This window comes from Anguilla anguilla, chromosome 6 (assembly GCF_013347855.1).
Source record: "Anguilla anguilla isolate fAngAng1 chromosome 6, fAngAng1.pri, whole genome shotgun sequence".
Classification (NCBI taxonomy): domain Eukaryota; kingdom Metazoa; phylum Chordata; class Actinopteri; order Anguilliformes; family Anguillidae; genus Anguilla; species Anguilla anguilla.
The window spans coordinates 53,041,309-53,062,792 of record NC_049206.1 but is presented as its reverse complement, the minus strand read 5'-3'; the positions used below and the strand labels follow the sequence as shown (position 1 = coordinate 53,062,792).

Genomic DNA, 21,484 nt, shown 5'->3' with positions numbered 1-21,484 from the left:
GGAAGTAGCTAAAATTATCTGGCAACTGGTTCGAGCCTGAATAGATAATCATTCCTGCACCCCAAAAATACTGAATTTAAACACAAAGTTCCTAATTTGGCACAAGGGCTATATATGATTATACAGCCATATATTAACTATTCTCACTGTGACTCGCCCTAACAGTACACCACAGATTTTTCTACAGCAGTTCAGACATTCCAGTTCAGGACAGCAGATCTGTCTTCTGTGACTCTGTAAGCATTGTCAGAAAAAGGAAAAAAGTAGTTCTAAAGTAGACAAGATCTAAACATTCATGTTCTGAAATGTAGACAACTGCCCTCTTTGGATTTTTCCATAAATAAACTGACAAATGTGCATACAAACGTGAAAGCATCTTAACTCTTAATATTGAACTTTAAATATATCATGTCTACTCTTCCTTTAGTTCAAGGGCAATAATGAATGAACAGTCAGCTGAATAATGACTGTCTTGGTAATGTATTGCAATGTATGTACTGTATAATGTCTGTTGATAAAAGACAGTTCTGCAGGCTAGAGAGCACCTTCTATGAGAGTGAGGTTCTTCAGAGCCACAGACTGCTGCCAGTCCTTCAGTCTCAGGTCCTCGGTGATGGTGTTCAGGATCTCGATCTCGTTCCTCAGCTGCTCCTCCATGTGGACCTGCGCCACCCTCATAGTCCTGGCGTTCTGCGTCACGTTGCTGATCTGGACCTGCAGGTCCTGGATCTTCAGGTGGTGGATGCTGATGTCGCTGTAGAAGGTCCGGTTGATGGTCCAGCCGATGTCCTCCAGCCTGTCCCTGAGGCCGCCCACCTGGCTGGACGTCTCCCTCAGCAGGGCGTCCTGCGTCTCCAGGGAGGTGACGGCGTGCGCCAGGCCCTCGCTCAGGCTGCTGGCGTTTTGCCGGCCGGGGGGGGCGTCCGCCCCCCCCACGCGCTCGGCGAGCCGCGACACCGAGCCGGCCGTCTCCTCGGACCGGGCCTGCAGGCCGAGCACGTCCTGCTCCAGCCTGCGCAGCGCCAGGTCCAGCTGCACCAGCGTCTGAGAGTGGTTCTGAAAGAGGTTCTCCAGCTTCCATATGTTCTCCAGCATGTCGGTCTGGCCGGAGAGCTGGCCCACGGACTGCTGCAGCTCCCGGTACCTCTCGCCCATTTGAGTCACGTTCTCGATCATTGCTTCCTGCTTCTCCGAAGATGCCTGTGACCTGGAAACTGAAGGGTCAGAAGATGAAGAGGTTGAGTTTTAGTTGTCATTATTTTCATATGCAGTGACAATTGGAGGTACAACAGAGATACAGAGTGTATAGGCAAAAGGTGAACATCCAGGGATTACCCACTTCATAAACAGCGTATACTAACCAAAACTGGTCTGGTCCAGTGGGACTGAGCTGACATGTTATTATGATAGCTAAGAGCATGTTTAGTTCCATAAATATCACACATGATTTTACAGAATGTATGCTTTCTCTCACACCATTATCCAACCACCAACCAGTTTATTGCACGGCAAAAAGTTAATTATGAAATCTTAAATCTGGAAAAATCTGTTAAATCTGTTTCAGATTTTCATCATGATGTTGATGTGCATTCCACAACTTTTTCCAGTTAATTACAACGGATCTGTAATGATTCTAGCCTGCAAAGAACTTCGACGACAAAGAACTTTGAGCAACATTTAACTTTTTCAACATGACTGAAATCTGTTTTTTTTATAGTTCCAACAGTTATGGGCACTGTTCTTTGTGGTAAAACCCGGTCTCACTGGAGGAGACTTCTGTTGTCAAAATATTCTGCTGTTGTACGGGAAACATTTCAATCTGTTTCATACTTGCGACTCTCTTAGGACACATGGCTTTTCAGTTTCGTGCTCAGCTGTAGAAAAGTTGTGTGGTAAGGCAAAAAAAAAAAAAAAGTTGGCAGAAGACAGTTCGTAACAAAATACTCCCCCTTCAGTGGTGACGCCATTCAGCGATATACTTTCACGAGACCCTTTTGTCAAAAAAACATGTAAGGTTTCTCAAACTAAGTAAAAGAATAAGTGCAGAGGAAACAAAAGGAAATGACTCCCACCTCAGTGATCATTTCTGTCCATACCTTCTTTACCTATTGATATATGTGTTGTATGAACTATTTCTCACTAGATTGTTTCCATATGAGGAGAAAAAAACAACCTTTAAGGAAAAACTCAGATTCTCACTGGCTGGTTATACTGTAAACTGTATAGAAAACTGCACTGAAATGCAAAACAGGCCACCGTGTTACTTCCCGGCACATTCACCTCTATCTCAAGCTATAAGACTACAGATAAGACAAGTTGTTATTAATTGTTTTTAATCAGAGTTCTGGGACCAGAGAACTACACTCTAAAGTGAGTTTAAAACCGAGTGGAGTTTGTGCCAAAAACCACATCAAACATATGGATTTTTTTTTCTCCCAGCAGGGCAAATTAAGCAGAGGGAAAGATCTGGATTCTTGGAAGAGAACAAATACCATGTAGGTAAAGGTCAGCACTAATTTAATGTTCTATCCATCATTGTTGGAGACAACCTGAACTCTCAGGAAACCTGCTGCAAACTTCAGGAAACAATGATTATCCCCATTTAGCATGAATGAGGATCACCAGGCCATGCCCTTGCATTGGTCCTGCATCTCTTGACACGCAACTAAAAAAGTTTAATAGCGCACAGGCGTTACGACCACGAGCAAAAACCGCGTGAAAGGCGACGACTGCTTTCGAAGCGACGTTCTCACGCGCAGCCCGAAACAGATGGGCTCTCCGTGTGAAAGCAGATATCCCCCGTGCCTGCAGTCCTTTTTCTCCGTATTCCCGAAACATCTTGCTGTCCTGGCACTCGGGGTCCTTGCGGCGTGTCACGGTGCAAGCCGAGCTCCGGCTCCAGGTGCGAGTCGGCTGCGCGTCCCGGACCAGATGCTGCTCTCCCACTGTTCGGGAACGGGGTGAAAAATGTGGGCCCAGCCGCCCTCCTTTTTCCTGTTATTTAGTTTCACGTCCCACCTGAACGTGGTCCTGATTATTCCCCGGCGTCTCTCCGGCTAACGAGCCATTCGCAAAAAAAATCGTCTTCTCCGATTTTCTTACATGCATGCTTGTATGCTAGTCAGCAAGGAATTTAGACATGTAGCTGCCTCCATCTATGGCTTAGCTGTGGCCAGGGCTTGAGTCTCTGTAAGACACCCTATTATTAACCCAAGCTACCTACACAAACCTCTGTGGAGGTGACCTCCTCAGCCTGTACACAAACACCCACAAAAGCTCAACCTACCCAGGAATCAATGTGACACACATATATAATGACCTGGATCAGACAGTAAATAAATAAACACCAAGATTTGGACAGGCTGCCAACTACTCCACACATAATTGGACAACCCTGTGTATGTTTTTTGGGGAGGGGGAGGGGGAGTGTGTGGGAAAATGTTAATTGCCTGTGCAACTGGGAACGCTTTGGCGGAGGACCGTTTTCTCAGTTAACGAGGGGCACGTATGAACAATAAACACGAGTAAAGATGGAGGCCCTGGCAGGCTGACAGTGGTGCAGTGGTGCAGAGCACCTGCGTGCGCTGGGAGAGCCCTGGAGGTTTTCGATGGCGGTCGAGTCCCGTGCTGCGAGGAGGTCGGTGTACACAGGCCGCCGCGCGTGCGCCATGCCGTTAACCAGAAACCGCGTCCTGCAGTGACTCATTTATTCCAGAAGGAGGCGCTGCTGCAGTGGCGTGAAATGTCCGCACTCTCTCTCTCTCTCTCTCTCTCTCTCCCTCTCAGTCTCTCTCTCTGTCCCTCTCAAGCATACTTTTTCTTTCTTTCACTTTCTAGATATCTCTCAATTCAATTACAATTCGATACATTAGCATGACATGAATATGACATAACTACTGCAATATCACATAGATATCATATCTCTCTCCCATACACAGACATCTCTCTCTCACTCTGTCCGTCTCTCAAATTCAAATGCGCTTTATCTGCAAGACAAGTAAACTACTGTTGCAAAAGTAATGAGACATACAGGCCCCTACAACCAAGAAATGAGGGGGGAAAGAAAAAGAGTAACAACCCCCATCTCTGTCTCTCTCTGTCTCTCATTCTTTCTCTTTCTCTCGCTCACCCACTCTCTCCCTCTCTCTCTCTCTCTCTCTCTCTCTCTGGAGCTGGAGGGGGTGCCACAATATCATGCCTTGGAGTTATTTCACATCTCTCTCACAGGCTCACAATACACAATTTGTGACCTTGGGCCCTTCGTTGCAATCTTAAAATGTGCCGCCCTCATCATTAACTATGAAGACCAAATGAAATGCTAGAGAGAGAGAGGCTCATTATAAGGGTTTGTGCAGTCCCATACTACACTTATAGCCATCCCATAGGGTCCCCAGCAGAGGACTAATGTCACTGTTAGCAGCATTGCAGTGGGTAGCAGCGACAGTAATCCAGACATGTTGTATTTAATACCATGAGAGACCTTAGGCCACGGAGTCAAAAACAACCTGGGTGTTTAAATCACTTAATCTTAATATCTCTTACGCCAAATGTACTTTTTATTACTAACATTGTGAAATATGAATATGAAGAATGTGAATTTGTATTCCTTTAAGCTCTTGGTGACCATTTCTTGAGAATGGAGGAATTCTGATTACACGCTGGTTGGCTGACAGGCGATGTCCATGAGGGTCATGCCGCGCCATTGTGTTTACACTCCTGTAACACGACTGCATTAATCTGCTGATATAGTAATTCTCCATGCATTCCCCAGCTGCTTTTTGCACTTTTTTAATCAACATTTATCCTACAGGGCCCTGGAAACATATTCATTTGTAATATATTATTCACATGGGACACACACACACATACACATGCTGTTTATTGAGTGTCTGTGCCCATTATTAAAGGAGGGGTTGTTCAAAATGTGGCGAAATCACCCAGAAGGCACTGCTGGAACGCTACAGTGTAAACAACTTTGCACGCATGTCGTCATGGTCATTGTTTTTGTCGAATTAAAACCACAAACAACAGGATTTCACAGGAACCAGGATTGATTCCAATGGGAAATACACAAGGACAGCTGACATGGGATGAATGATGTGGGTAATAATTGAATAATGTGGCGTAATGGTTAAAGCATGGCAACCCCACGCCTGATGAATATCTCTAACATTTTAAGTCACAATGGATAATCTTCTGTGTCTGCTGAAGGAATGTGAAGTAATAGCTGTGAATTATGGTTCCGTGTTAGCTCTGCAGGAGGGCATGGCACTTTAAAAACAACATAATTGGGTTTTGGAGTGAGTCGGATGCAAAATTGAAAACACGGCAAGCTCCTACAGATAAAAAGGTCTGCTAAGAAAATAAGTCATAAGCCCAACACCATCTAAAGATGTGTGTGTGACTGCAGACTCATACAACCTTTATGATTCACCCACGTCATGTCAAACGATTACCGTTTCGGGTAGCATCATGCTGAAGTAAACAGAAGTTAACAATGACATGGAACAGAAACATTGCCTGATAATTAAATTCCAAAACCACAAAGCCACAAATAGCTCCTTCAGACTCAGTGGAATAACATGCTCTCTTATTCCCTATTACTCTCACTCTTAATATACAACTGCATGTTTGTGGACAACTGTCAGGCCAACAGTCACCATATCTCATCTACTGGCATTGCATAAGTGTGATAAATGCACATCATGGCAAATAAGAACCATGCAGATCAATGCCTAGTGCATGCCTTTAGGAGCTATGGATGGGCTTTGAGTTTGGCTGTGGATGGGGCTCTGAATTTTTTTAGAACAATATTTCACTCCAGACATTCATTGGTCCCTCCTCTAAAATTTGGCTGCTAAGGCCTGCCTAACTGGGTGACCTCTCATAGGTCTGCTCATTGCATCTGCAAGATAGAAATATTTCAAGTAGTTCACATCAACAAGGTGTAGTCAGCACAATTTGGAAAAGAAAGATAGGAAAAAGAACAATTGTCATTGGGCTTGATTAAAAGCAGGTCCCCCGATGCTGCTGCACCTGAAGATCTCGTTAAAGACCCATGTGACTCTACGCCCAGCGTCCTTTCTTTTTCCGATATATCATTCTTTTTCCTGGGCGGCAATCTCGGCCCGTGGGTAAAAAACACAGTGATTCATCCTGACCCCATTACTGGCCGATGATGTCACAGTGAGTGTTTTTGCAATCGCACGAGCGGTCGCTGACGGCACGGACAGCTCGTCCCCCAGCTGAGCGCCATGCAGCGGAGCGGGATCTATGGCCGTCTTGTTTCACTGAGAGCAAAGAGGGCCGCCCTTCTTCTGGCTTCCACAACACAGAGCCTCTGGCATCCCACGCCACTGGGTTATCACGTGATCCTGCCCGCCCACACCAGGCATGCAGGAACAGAGGTTTTTGGGGGGGAAAGCGTCTGCCAATGGGTCAACCTACAAAGAAAGCTCTGTCGCGGAGAGGCCAGCCGAGACGTCGGGCCCATGGATGCGGGCCTCCCTTTGATTCAGCTCCACGGGTCCGGCCAAAACTGGGCCCAACCGAAAACTGGACTGAATTTTATAGCGATACTGACAGCCAAGGGAAATGTCTGTTTAAAATACTGTTATCGGCACACGGCTGAAGTCCAAATGATAATGACAAAATAATGAATGAACTGCTTAAAACAATATATCAAATAAAATGCTTCATTGATCATTTATATGTCTAAAAATCTATTCCACACATATTACATATTTAGTCTGATTATGTAATTAATCCCTTTGAAAAGCCACTCCATTCACTCTTCTAAGATCGGTCCACAGCTAGCACCAGAAAAGACGTCAGACGATGTTGTTTTTCCTTTGTTATTCCAGCGCCACCAGTGACGCGTGTGTGTCATCTGGAGCACATTATGGGATTGCACCAAACTCTTGAGTCACGCTCTCATTTAACAGAGCATTAACTTGTACTTTGGGTACCAATAAACGTAGTCTAGCAGTGGGAGACATCAACATGCAGTTCTCATTGTCTGCGTAACAACATTAAATGCTAATGCAACCTTCTTTGGCCTTGAATTTCCATAAAAAATTATATACAGATCAAAGCCATTTGTACGTGTGTGTCATTCTGTAAATGACAGCTTCCCATACAACGCCACCAAATTAGTTATCACCAGTCATTGGTTTGGGAACCCTGTTTGTGGTGAATACTGTTGTACTGTTTTGATCTCCCTTCTACAGCAAACAATAATGGTGAACAACTTAACCATAATTAATAATAATAGTGGTGAGAGCAGAATCATTTCCTGGGGTGAGATAGCAAGGCCATACATCTTGTTGAAATTAATAGTCGAGAGCAAAGTTTTCAATGCAATGCATTTGGCTTCGTGTCTGCATTCCAGAGCTAATCTCCCACTTCCATATGGGGGTTGTGACCCTCTCTGGTTTTCAGCTTTCTGTATCCGATAATAAACATACATTCCTGTCACAGCATCTCATCAAATTAAATAAAAACAAAAACCCATACCACCCGTGCTCTAGGTTAAAAAAAAAATCACTGTTTCCTTCCACAGAGATTTCTGAAGCACAAATTTAGCATTAGCATTTGTCTCAACAGCACAGACATTAGAAGTGTGCGTAATTGAAATGCACACAGATAATATTGGCAACCAGTTATTTTACCTCCGGGCCAGATTTTTTAAAGAGGGAGGAACAGCAACAGTAAAATGAAAAACCCTTTAAAAAAAAACAAAAAAAAAAACTCAGTTTTGTTACCGCTCCAGGTTCCCCGCATTCTGGCACGGATCGGCCGCATCAAATTCTGTTTATGGTGGCAGGCGCGGAGCTTCCTGCCTCGAGATGGCAACCCGAAGGGTGCGATCTCCGGCAAGGTGTCCGGTTTTCCTGGAGGACGTCTCAGCTCCGGTTGTTTTGGTGGGAATGATTCATGCCTGGCGCATTGTCCAGAGGCCTGAGGAACCTGGAGCTTTCCCATCGGAGCGGAATGAAGAAAATACAGAAGGCGGGATCGGTTTTCATTACCATCCCCATAAAAAAAACTGTATATTCTGTAGAAAGCACAATGCGCGATCCTTCCTTCTTGACGAGACGAGAGGCTCCCTTTAATTTCCTGTTTCAGGGCTAACCTTTATACACAATTCAGACAGATGCCATCACAGAATTATTGGGCCGCGCACGTGAATAACTGAGAGTCTCGACGGTTCGTCAGGACCGGGCCAATCAAACCCCAGGGTGACCCACCGCAGCAGGCCTCGCCGTCGGGTTTATCGGTGCCCGGAGGCAGGAGGGCGGCGGGACAAAGGAACGGGCCCGTAGCCCGGGAACGGAGGAATTTCCGAGCCGCCGAAATGCCAGCGAAGCCCGTCCGGCTCCGTCTGATTTAGCTTCGCTTTTCTGAAGCCGAGTTCAAAGAGCGCCTCACGCTGAGGTGGGAATTGACTTGTCGGGGAGCGATCCTCTCTGAGCAGCGGTCGGTAGGTTTCATCCTCGCCGCAAGGAATGGCGGTATTAAAGAAGCCTGGATGAAGGCTCTGTCCACCTGCTCTCTTCTTCTCACAGCACTCAGGACTGTCTACGAGACACATCCCGTCTTCAAAAGGACGTTTAATTATTTGCTTAATGGCTCATTAAGACACGTCTGTTCACCGTGACAACTTTTCAGGTTCATCGTCATGTTTCCGTTTTTAGAATGTCCTCCTGGGAGCCATAAGCTATCTCTTATTTAACACAGTAAGGAAACAGTAAGTAAACATAATGATTACAACAAATAGATGAATTATTTCCCACTCAAATATAAGAGGATACCACAAAAGTACAAAGCAGAAAATTGCTGGGATAAGTTACAGAATAAGAGAAACAAACTTAGCCGGTTTAAGTTCAAACATTCTCATAAATCAAGCTAGCCATCGATCCAGACAGTCCTCAGCAGGTAGGCATCCATTTTGTGTTTCTTCTCCACAGCATGATTAGTTTTCTTTCTCCAGTGAAATCATTCCTCCGAGAGACGTTTGAAAATTATGGCAGAACCCCCGACGGCAATGTTGGTACTTTGCGTGTTTGCACAGCGTCCTAATTTTATGGTCTGGAACACTGCGGGGGCAAAACCGCAAACACGGCCCAACGTGTGGTCTCTGAGCATTGGCTGCTTAATTAACTCTGGACTTAACACAGGAACATTTAGAGTTGCAATTATATAACATGCCGTTCCCTTTGTGAGCCAAGGGTTTTCTCTTCTGCACGAACAGAGCGCTCAAATCACTACGACCTCTTTTTTTTTTAAAAAAGACCCTTTTTTGAAAAGACCCTTTGAAAAAACACTGCAACACCGTGTGACGTTCAGAACAAACCCTGTCAGTATGCTACAGACAAACATTTGATTTTTTTGGTGTGTTTTTGCCAGCCAGCCTTTAATAACATTGCTAAAATCTTCTTTTTAAAGAATTTGTTTCCTTTTGCCTTTTGCAGTTCACATGCAGTACATTCTATGTCAGCCTAATTCTTTTTTACGCTTGGAACAATGTACACAGCGTGAGAAGAAGCTTGGTTGGGGTGGTGAGAGGAATGACTCCTGGCCTCTAAACCACTTGACTTCTCTTTGTCTTGGCGCATGAAGGGGGAACCAGTGAGGGCTCAAGAGATTAGAGATATACAGAAATGACTATGAACGCTGACTTCACAATGCCTCTTGTACAGGGGGGTTGTGGGATCGAGGTTCCTTATATAGCACAGGAAATCAATTTGGCGCCTTCATTTGTCGAAGCTAAATTCTCCAAACATCTTCAATAAACAGCCAACAGGGCACACTGTATTGAATAAAAGCTTGTGTACAAAGGCAGGCCATTACAGCAGTGATAAATCACGTGGCCTCCTACTGGTACTCCACACCAATTACAGTTCAAATGTTAATTAATGTGCTATTTAACTCACCGTTTGAGTGCCCACGATTTTGCTGTTCATGACTTCTCAATGACCCTATAGAAGCTGGGTTTTTCTAGAGAAAGAACAGGGTTTCTGCTCACACCGTAATGAGTTGGACACAAAGGGGGGGCTGATGCAACACAAAATTAATTAGACAAGGTTTTTAGAGAGAAGAAAGGAAAAGCAACCGGGACTGGCTCGGAATGTTGTGCGAGGAGGTTCCAACGCGGTTGCCGAGTGACATACATTTACAGAAAACCTTTTCTCAAGACCGGATTAGGACGACCATGTATAAACTGTCGCTCTAAACAAACAGTACGATAAATACTTTCGTGCTATCAGTAAACACATCTATTTCTGTACGTTTTGCCAGTATCTCAATACCTCAGGTGTTTTTTTCCCCTCTTATTGACAGATTTGCTTAAAAAGTTACCAACAATTGCTCACGCATGAAGTTGAACGATCGCAAATGCACTACTCTCGATAAGCTTGAAATTAAGCGTGACCCACATGGTCTAGATTTGTGAATTTCTATCCCGTGTTATGTTACATTAAGTAGGTAAAACGTATCCTTAAATAAGTTAAGACAGCCTGAAAAGCATGATGTGATAACATTAAGCCCAGCTTTTCAGTATCTTTCCTCGAGGACTAGGTCGGGGTGAGTCATGCTTTTTTAAATTTTAAATCATGACAGGTATGCATTGCCAGTCAGTTGGAGCAGGAGTCGGCGAAACCACACAAAGCTGGCACGGAGTCCCAGATGTTCATCTAATGTGACAGTTCATGGTTTTCCTGGCCCTCGACTCCATTTCGGGTAACGGGACACGTCTGGGACCGAGCCCTGCTTTACCTCATCCTCCGTGCTCGGCGTACGCCTACAAGCAATCGCAGCGCCCGTCCCAAACTGCATCCCAGCATGCATGGAACCCATTAGAAACTCTCGTTGGTAAGGAAAGACGCACTGTATACCGGGATTCCAAACATGACCACAAACGACATTGGCAAGGGTTGCCGATGACGATGCGTCACACGCAGAAGAAAACAGACCCACAGAGCACAGTTTGCATGTCTCGCATAAGTTGCTCCAATGTTGCTGTTTTCTCACGTGACTACCAACAGAAAAAAACAAAGACAGAAATTTGACTCGACTCCGGGGAGAGGTGGGATGAGGAAATACCAAGAAACCAAAAAGCACACAGAAAAACCCAGAAAAACAAGACTATAAGGTATGGAGAACACCAAATTTGCACACAACGGAACTAATCTTCAAACCCATTATGTTCAGGGTTTGTTAATGGAATCCAGACCAAGCAATAGCCTTGTGTTTATCTCCTAGTTCTCCACTCTAGAGAATACAGTGGACTGAGTACAATTTCTAAATTAGGAATAGATCGCTAAAACAAGATAAAAACCAACACAGGCATGATCTAGAAGCAAATGGCTCAATCTGCATGCACTTCAAGTCTCTACACTTGAATACTTCATCAATCCTTAATTTTATGTGGCTTATAAAATACTTGTAAATGTGACTGTGGTACTTTGGGTGGTACAAAATGAAGCCTCAACTATGTACAGTGTAGAAGAATGGTCGAGAAAATTGATGTGCTTTGCAAAACCTAGGGAAAACGTATATGTTCTTTGAGTCAAATGGCATATCCCTGCAATGGTGAAGCCTTACGATAAGAGTCTAAAGCCAAAAGTCTTTCCTGGTGATAACAGACAGGTATAAGCCTGTGATGAAACCTAAACTTAAGCTTCTCTGAGCTGCTGATAACCTGATATGATCTGACCTTGACTGCATGCCAGGAAAAGACAACCAAACTGACTTTTATCTCCCTTTCCTTACATTAAAATGAGCCCAATGATCTATTTTCCCTCTCGGCTCCAGTTCAGTGGTGCACTGAAACAGTATTTGCTATATGGCCTCAGGGTATAGCTTAGTATGACCTGGGGTTGAGCCAGTGGAATTGTGGGAAGTCTTTGGCGATCAGCTCTGGTAGTACATCCCATCCAGTAAAATCATCACGAGGACGATGAAAACAACGAGGAAATGAGCTCGACCAATCGGCTGAGCTTTCATGTTGCATCACACCAGCAGTGTTCCCTTGAAGAAACATTCCACCCAATTCCATCACATGAGGGTCACGCTAGGGTCTAGACTAATGATATATCCTGTTCCCTCAACTCCCTGAACTTTAATGACTTGTTTTTTGCCCTGCAAAATCATACCTCATACACAAATACAAGGGAAAACCTACATGGTAAACCTATCTACATCTCTCCTGGAGCAGATAGCCAGGTTTCAAAGTTGCTATACTGTCATTTCAATTCAATAGCTATAATCAGCTAATTTGGAGACAAAACACATTTTTAACGCAGTATTTAAATGACTGTTAATTAATTAATCAGACATTGTACTACATGACATATTCATAATATGACTATAATACCATTATGAATAGGAATTTATGAGATTTAGCCATATAAAACCCCCCTTAGAATATGCTTTGTGATCTCTAAATCAGGAGTCGGCTAAACCATGGCATACTAAAGTTATTAAAATAGACTAAATCATTATAATAATAATTGTAAAACAGTGCATTTACTCATTGTCACAATTTCAACCATCACCAATTTGGTGACGTTAAGATATTCTATTAATGATATCTAACCAATTTTGAGGACCATGAATATAAAGCTTTGCACATAGATGGGCATTCACATATTTAAAAACAGTTCATGTACTAACAGAACAGATTTCCAAAGCTAAAGCAGAGCTGAAATAAAGCATGCTGTGTTCATAAATTGAGTATACTAAATATCAGGGTCTATAGCAAATTCAAGACATTGTACAAGTCTAATCTCAGTTTTACTTATTCCTTAAAAAACAATGAGACACAACGGGGCTAAAAAGGGATGTCAAACAACCTGATGTAAATCAATTCTACATTTAGTTCCTTTCGTTGGATATCACGTTACATCCCTTCCTGCCTGGCAAGATTTCAAACAATATGACTATTTTGATATTCGCACCAAAGTAAACACTGGGACAAAAAAGAACTTCAGAGGGCAATATCTATGTTATTAATGACGGATACTTGATACATCACAAGCAAATGCCTTCCAGAAAGGGAAATCCAGCTGGTACAGCTTATTCAAAAGCTCTCATAGCTGTATCATATGGGAATTGTTTTAACCATTTGAGCAGCAAGTATGCCTAGAAAAGGTCAGTAAGTGTTACTGCACCATTCCATGTAGTCCTTTGAATCATTTTATATTGTGAACCATGTCTCCATTGAGAATGCCTACTTTATGCAAGTTTGCTGTATACAGTATGTGAGCACAAGACAGAGATACAGAATACTGAAACAATCTAAGCAAAAAACCCAAAGGCACTGGTAATAAAAGGAAGCCATTAAAAAACATATTTTGTCTGGTTATGACAAATAAACCCTTTTTGACTACCCCAGGAAATCACCCAGCAATGTTAATAAACTTCACCCTAAAGGGACCAATAGCTCCCAGAGCCAGTTTAATGATGAATGACTTAATTATGATTCATAAGGGCTTTTTATACCAATTCATGCTAACCCACACTTTCACCCATAATTCCTGTTCTCGGTGAATAGTGTACAACGGTCCATTGGAACAACAGGCACCTTCCAAGTTCTAAATGATAAGTTCAGAATCGCACAGTACAACAATCAGCGATAACAAGTCTTGTCTTTTTCTGGCACTCAAACATGACTGCAGATATCAGGCTTGTCAGGGATAGCAATACTGTATTCCCTTATTTGCCAAATACTTTAATGTTTTAATGGATTGTTCTAAAAGTTGTTCTATTCTCTACCAAAGACACTCTATCCATCTTGGAATGTTCAAACAACTTTTTTTATTACTAGTAAACATCCGAGATTGCAGGTGGCCTGTCTTTCCGTGCAGAGACATCTGTTTATATTAGAGAGACAGAGAGGATAGTACAGGCTGTAATATTCAAGAGGCTCTCTGGGGAAAAAATGGTCCAGTGAAGCCAAGCTCACCCAGGACTGAGGTCAAACTAATCTGGGGGATATAAACTGATGGTCAACAAGAATCCATGGTGGGTCATTGAAGCTTTACTTGCACAAGATGGGGTCAAACAGACACTCAATCAAGCCTTCCATATATCTCATTAGTCTATAACAGGGGTGTCAAATTTTACCCGAAAAGGGTTGGCGTGGGTGTAGGCGTGACTCCTGATTCAACAAATTAACTAATCGTGGTCTTCAAGCAAGACCCTGATAAATATAATCAAGTGTCTTAGTGCTGGGCTAAAACACTCCGGCCCTTTCCTGTTAAGATTGGAGACCCCTGGTCCATAACATGTTTAATACTATCCTACTGTGGTTCCCCACTGGGCTGAGGCAACACATCCATTTCCTCAAAATTAAATTCCTGTGCTATTCGCTATAGGCTTCCAAATGTAATTTAATATGGGAGTGAAGCATTACTGTGGTTTCCACAATAAAGGACAACTCCTATTACAATGAGAGTTGGACTTACGTTTCAGCTGGTGATCAGCTATGCAATAAGTCCAAACTGTGTGTCCAAAGAACAAAAGCAAGTTGCCTAGCAGTGGCATTTATTTGTGAGTCAAATATACAGACTCTACGATATATGATCTCTACTCTGTAAAGGACAGGGAAATGTAGCCTGAGTAGCACACTTATCTGCCATAGTTTGTGTGTAGCAACTTCAGGGAGCATCCACATCTCAAGAAACAGGCATATATGTATCTTACACCTTTAAAAACTTTTTACTGTTTGTAGGCTGATCTTAAGTCTAAGCTGGCATGGAAATTAGATTTAAAACAAACCCTCCTTTCAAATTCTTGTTCAATTCTTGTTCAATTACAGTAATATTAATACATCCAGGGAAAGGTTCCATTGTTCTTATCTAAACCATGAAAAAGGAGTACAGGTCAGTGAGGGCTGGATCTGTGGGAAACTGATTCAGTGAGACTGCATCAAAAGCTTAGCAAGGTCACATGAGAAATCCAATAAATATTGAAGTATGAATGCAAATCAAAAGCAAATGTGGATTTTAAGCAGACTGGGTGTGTTCTTGTTCTCACTGGAAAACTGGCAGAGGTTGGGGAAATGTATCCTGTGAACAGTTTACAGTCACTCATTTCTACAAGCATACAAACAACTGATTCTGTACAGAGTGTCTAAAGGTGTATACTTTGTTACTTTAAAAAATTAGTCGTACACTAAACCACAAAATGTCCCCAATACAGTACCTCATTTTAATACTGTCGTGACTGAGAGTTATTAATAATGTTGTGAATTTTGACTTTACTGTGACTTGTATGCGTGCTTATGGTAATCAGTTGTGTAATAATGTTGATCCTGGGAAATAATAAACAAAGGACAAGATGGTTGTCAATGTGAAATTAAATAAAGAATAAAAGGCATCCAGCTGCTACTCACACCATGACCTGATAAGTTCTCTGCTGATGCACTTTACAGGGGGAACGCAAGGTTTTGCAAAAGCCATAAAAGCAACCGCTAACACGGAAACATCTGAACGGGATTTATAGGCCACTGGGCCGTTATTTCTCATTCTTGGCAACCAAAACGCAGGCCTAGTTCAAAAACACAGCCCTTGTCATTTCACAGCAAAGCCATTTCAATAAAACTTCAAACTACGTTATCAAGCGGGGAGACCGTCGTCAAACGTCTGTCACGTTGACTTGACCTGTTTTACTGAAGAATCCCTGCGATTCAGTTTTAGCCAGTAAGGGCTTGCAGCCCCCCACCCCCCTCCCGAATACAAATCCTTCCCTCCGGCATGGAAATGCAGAGATCCAGGCCAACTGTGGGGCCAATCTCCAGGGCTCCTTCCAGCTGGCCTGTCCCTCAGCCCAGAGACCCACCGTGGACTTCACCACGTTCCGCAGAGGGGGGTCACGCGACGAGTACGATTTCGCTCAAATAAGCCCGCTTCGCTAAGCACCGCGGGCCCTGGCCTGTCAGGGGTGATTAATGGGCACGGCCGGCCCCGCCCCAAAGGCAACCGGGGCGCCGCGCATCACCTGAGGACAAGACTTTTCATCGGCGAGAAGAAAGCCGGCAGCCCCGCCGGCCCACGGGCCGGCCTCAGACTTCCAGGGGAGGGGAACGTGCTGAGAGGAACCAGCCTCCTCCCATCTGCAGAGCAGGAGGCCGACCGGCTCAGGTGGGGGGGGGAGGGGGAGAGAGGGGGGCGGGGTAGGAACAGTTTATGCACCCAGAATGGTGTGGTCCAACGGCCCAGGCCAAACGGCTGGGCGCACTGTGCTGACATGTCCCCTACGAGCTGGACCACTCCGCTGGCCACCCTGCTCGGCCCTCCCCAGAGGGTATGCGCACTGCGATCAAAGCCTCAAGTTTAAATGCCATCTGCTTCCAATTCAGGTGGGAGGCAGTCACAGCTTTCCAAGGTCAACTGCCTGAATGGATTTACCTTCAACAAAGCAGCTTCAAGGTCACTTGGAACAATATTCCTGGAATGAGTTGACAATGGCATCTTCTAGGCAGATAGTCTACTCACTAATGTCCTTTTGAGCTTCTCAACGGACGGAGAGCACTTAAATTTTACCCACTGTGTCACCTTCACCACAAACTGAAATAGGCAGTTAGTTGAAATGAAAAAAAAAACAGAGTACAATTGCAAATCCAATCATTCTGCGTTACCTAAGACTACTAAATGCTTTGATGCGGTAGCAACTAAAAGTTTTCCTATTAATTTTTATCTTTTGGGATCGGTGATGTCATTCACAGTGCTGAAGGCTTGTTTTTTTTTTTTTTTTTTTAAACGAAGCCAGATGGCCTCACAATGTACAATTCCAGTCTGAGAGACTGAAAATTTAACATGTCCTGGGTCATTATGTTTTTAATTTCATTTTAACTGCAAGCAAGCATGTTTAAGGATGTGAAATGATTCAACCGCTGCACACACCCAAGCCAGCAGAGACGATGCACATAATTCTTAGCAAATTCTTGTGTGTTAAAAAATCCACTTGCAAGGATTTATCGCATCTGGGCCAAGATCAGAGTTACACAGACGCAGAATGCAGCTCTCTGAAGCCTGCCACACTTTTGGAGAAGCCAGTCACTGGTGGCGGCACCATCTGGTTTCATTTTAAATCTGTGCTTTGTTTTACCGGCTCTGTGTTTACACTCTGAATAATGCGTTGCCACTTCCATCGCGAGCGAAGCGGACAGAGGTGGAAAATCCAGGTTCAGAAAGTAAAAGTCCGCCCCAGTATTTTGTTACAACCACCTGTATTTGCTAATTAGCACAATTCTTCAGCCAGGAGGTGGAACTAATTAGTAGAATCAGCTTTCTGAGTTCATGGGTGGAAGAAACACATGGCAGGACTGTTACTTTCAGACCCCTGGACTTTCCACCTCTGGAAGCGGGGATCTCACCTGCGATGCAGAGGCCGAATATGCTGAGAAGCACCAGGATGTACAGGGAGACGATGGCGTACTTGATGGCCGACAGGGAGTCCAGGTGGGCACAGCAGCCGTCAGCCTTTCGTCTCCTCTTGGAAGAGCCGACTGCAAACGAAACACCACTCTTCAGAACAGCCGAAAACAACGTGACCGGCAGGAAGAAGAGACCAGCAGACAAACATAGATATTGCATTTGAGGGCCCTTTCTTTGGGCTGTGGAGGGCACAGTTAATTTATAAAATACTGCAAGTGTTCTGGTTGTAAAAATTCAAGCCAAAATTCAAGTGTTCCCCGGTGTGCATGGATCAGGGACAGGAGCCAGCTAAGAAAGTATGCATTCAGGGATATGCAGTTATTGCTTATTTTCCATTACACGTCCTTCATCTGTATCTAATCAGATACATGCTCAATGTATTAAACAAAATGTCTGGGTAGCCACAAACTCTCGTCACACTCTGTGATTTGGGTTTCAGCCATAGCTGGAGTTTTCTTGCCTTGTCAATCTCACTTCCATGTTGCTTGTGCAGTGATCCCAAAAGGCGACCCAAAGCCAGGATCAGCAAGGCTCTCCTCGGAATTCACACAATATTTTTTCTGGACCAGTCAAAATCGATCATTCGTCAGACTGTTCCCACACAAACACGCAGTTATGACTACAGAAACTCACTGAATCAATAATGCACCTCTTCAGTTTGGTAGCCTAAACTGTATACATGCCAGCACTAGTTTTGATCCAGTTTTACATGACCCACTCTAAACCTTCTCCCATGCTTGTCAAGTCTATGAAGGTCAATCAAAGGATTCAGGACTGAACAGAACTTGTGACAGAAGAATTATTATTATTTATAACATACAATATATTATTATTATCATTATATCGCAGGATTATTATTTTTGGATGTCATGATGCATCATGCTCCCATTACTAGAAAGAACCAAGGCTGAACAATAACAGGTTAGGAAATAAAATATATGAAACCCATGCAGTGTTGTGGCCTTTTTGGCAAGCGAAACCTTCCCATGAATCATAACCCTGCAGACTCATTGCAGGAGTATACTGTATATTATTTTATAGAAATGTATTTTTAATTTAATTAATCATTTGAAGAGTAGGTTTTTTCGAATGTTTTTTTTCAATATTCTAAGTTAGTGTTCTAGAACTCCATTGCATTCAATTACTAGTAGTGATTGTTACATCTGCCTTAGAATGTTCAGTTTGGAACACGCTAATCATGTACTAGTGATCTTACACGTTGACAAGTTAAAATAATAAAACTTTTTCCCCCTAAAATATCTAATTTCTGTGAGCCCAGAAATAGCATTTGCTTATCTTGAGAAGAGCGCCTCCTAAAGTTACACTCCCAAGGGAAATACAGTATGTGCAGTAGTGGTAGTATCCCCTGACCTAACCATGATACAAATGAGTGAACAGCGACAATTTTCCTCGCCTGAAACAGGCCTCACTGATTCGAGACAATATTTTTTGTGGAGCCATAGGCATCTGCTAACATGTATCGTAAAACCTAATTAATCATGGCTCCCTCTTTTCCATTGTGACTGCTAGGGTCCGTGAAGCCTTGAGCTCGAGACCCGTTGAGAGCCAATCCAGAAGACACAACGTTCCATAAACATACTTCTGCCTTCTCTCCGCAGCACGGTTTCATTCGTCCCAGGACCGATGATGTCATTTCAGTGGAGACAGGATTTTTTTTTTTTTTTTTTTTCTTTTTCACTGCACACAAGCTGCGGGACTGAATATTGCATTAACCTTTCAAGAGCCGCGAGGAGTCGAGGCTTTCTCAAAATTAAATCCCAGCGAGGGGAGGGACACACCCTTTATTCTTTTTACGAGGGCGAAAGAAAACACAGCTGCTGTGGACTCGAAGGGAAAAAAGGAATGTTTAGCAAACCGTTAAGCGTTTTGCAGGTGTCACTTCTTGATCAGGCAACTAGTAACAGCGAACTGGAAAATTACTTTTGGAAATTAATTTAATATACTTCACAAACAAAAATAAATAAATAAATAAATAAATAAAGAGAACACTCGCTAGATATAATCTTCATGAGCTACGGCATTCTAGCCGAGCTACACCCGCTACATATGCGCATTGTCAATCAGAAGATCGAGTGAATTGTTTACACCAGTATGGTCCCAAGTGGATCCCACATTCAGTCAGCTAACGCAACACAGGATATCAGGGACTCGCTACAACATTTACCTTGCTTCATATCAGGTGATGTTCACAAGAGTCAATAAGAACTACATACTAGCTTGACACCATCCAACTTTGAGCTCCAGGGCTATGAGCTAAATGGTGTGGAACAGCTTCTACTTTAAAAAAATTCCAGCAACATTAAAGCATGAAAACAACAAGACTTAGTGGGGAGGCTATTGCCTAGGTTTGTGCTTTTTTTGCCAAAAGAAAGATTTTCCATGGGCCTTATTTTTAAATGCTAATTTATTTCGCTTAAAGCCTGAAATTAATGTCACGCTCCACTCTGCTGTACATACAAAAATTGCAACTGTAAGGTATACTTCCGAATTTTTGCAGAGGAAACCTCTAGGTGCCTTATAAAAGTAACATTGGCATCATTATTCAATATCCACATTTTTTGCATTTTCCATATACTTATAGCCAATGCTAAGGAAAATTTTCTGCACTGCAAATGTGCACATGCACCTGTTTAAGCCAAGTGGCCCATGGCATTTCCCATTACAGAATATGACCTCAGCAACCTACAATCATGTGTCATATTTCACCCATTTCTCTTTATCTTCCAAAATCGAGCAGACAAATACTCTGTAAAGACACTACAAGGAGACAGTCTCATATCATATCTACATAATCTGTAGTATGTATACAGTAATTCTTACGACTCAACTAAAAGCAATATGAAAAGATAAACAAACGTCATGCCTCACGTAATACCCAGACCACAAAACATGAAATTACGCTTTCATTAGCATCATTATGACTAAAGTGGTATAACTTATGGACAAACTGTGTGAGCAAATATCGGCCTTATTTTTTAAAATCTAGCGATGGAAAAATAAATACACAGATAGATTGGTACTGTATGTTTGGTATGAACCATGATTACTTGTTTACTAACAGCACCCAAAAACCTACAGTAGACCACACTACTGGTACTGCCTCCACCCCTTATGAATTGACTGAAATGTCTGTAACAGCACCAGATGTGTGCTTTATGGTTATGGTCATGCAGGGGCATGAGGGGCAGCGCTGGGTCATGCTTTCTCATCTCAGAACCCTTTAGGCACAGTTAAAAATTTCACACCCCCTCTATCTAAGTGAAACGATGACTGGCCTGATAATTGAGAGTAGCATGAAGAATATGACAGGCTTTAATAGGGGGTATCTCTTAGACCTTCAGCTCTGAACCGGCATACACACAGCACCAAACTCCTGGTAAAAACAAAGAATTTAATTGGAAAAGAGAGGTGATGAATAAAGGTACATTTCAAATGTACTGGTAGGCAAACAATGCCAAACCAACTAACCTGTGGAATTGGGTAGGGGTGCGGGGCAGTTAACCAGACAGCAGCAGACTGAAATGGTGGGTAGGTCACTACCTGTGATGTTAACCTCCAGATTTTAACCTGGGTGACTGCTGTGAACATCAAGTGTAAAAAATGAAAGACACGCACAAATGTGGGGGGTCACTCAGGATACAGGTGTCGACCGAGTGAAAAAAACGAAACAGATTTAATCACAAGCTCACCTTCTTCACACAGGTTCAGCTTGGACAGGTTTCTGCTGTTCATCCCTTCGTAGCCCTCTTCATAGAAGGATCCATTCTCCCGCTCCTCGTACGAGCTCAGGTACATGGCCTTGTTCTCCATCGAAATACTGTCGCGCAGAAAGGGAACAAAAAAACGACCAGTTTTCAGGATCCTTGTAAATGAAACCCGACACGCATAGACATGCATTGCACTTCTGTGCCTGACTCGAAACCCACTGGCACAAATACCACCCATGTTGCATGAAACGTATCAGAATCCATCCACCCATCCATCCATTATCTATGCCCGCCTATCCTGGACAGGGTCGCAGG

General features: G+C 43.3%; 1 protein-coding gene across 3 annotated transcripts in view; it reads right to left on the bottom strand.

Moving 5' to 3' along the window:
* Positions 1–21,484, bottom strand: part of scara5 (scavenger receptor class A, member 5 (putative)) — a 43,635-nt gene that overhangs the window by 18,089 nt on the left and 4,062 nt on the right. Inside the window, exons 2-4 of one of the 3 annotated variants that reach the window (XM_035420638.1) lie at positions 21,152–21,279; positions 17,381–17,512; positions 546–1,214 (exon numbers count right to left, since the gene is read on the bottom strand). In XM_035420638.1, the coding sequence (XP_035276529.1) occupies positions 546–1,214; positions 17,381–17,512; positions 21,152–21,272 (922 nt within the window). In that variant the 5' untranslated portion in view covers positions 21,273–21,279. Of the gene's footprint in view, positions 1–545; positions 1,215–9,935; positions 10,034–10,776; positions 10,964–17,380; positions 17,513–21,151; positions 21,280–21,484 lie in introns of those variants that run through there. The other 2 variants (XM_035420639.1, XM_035420640.1) reach the window with 2 other exon arrangements.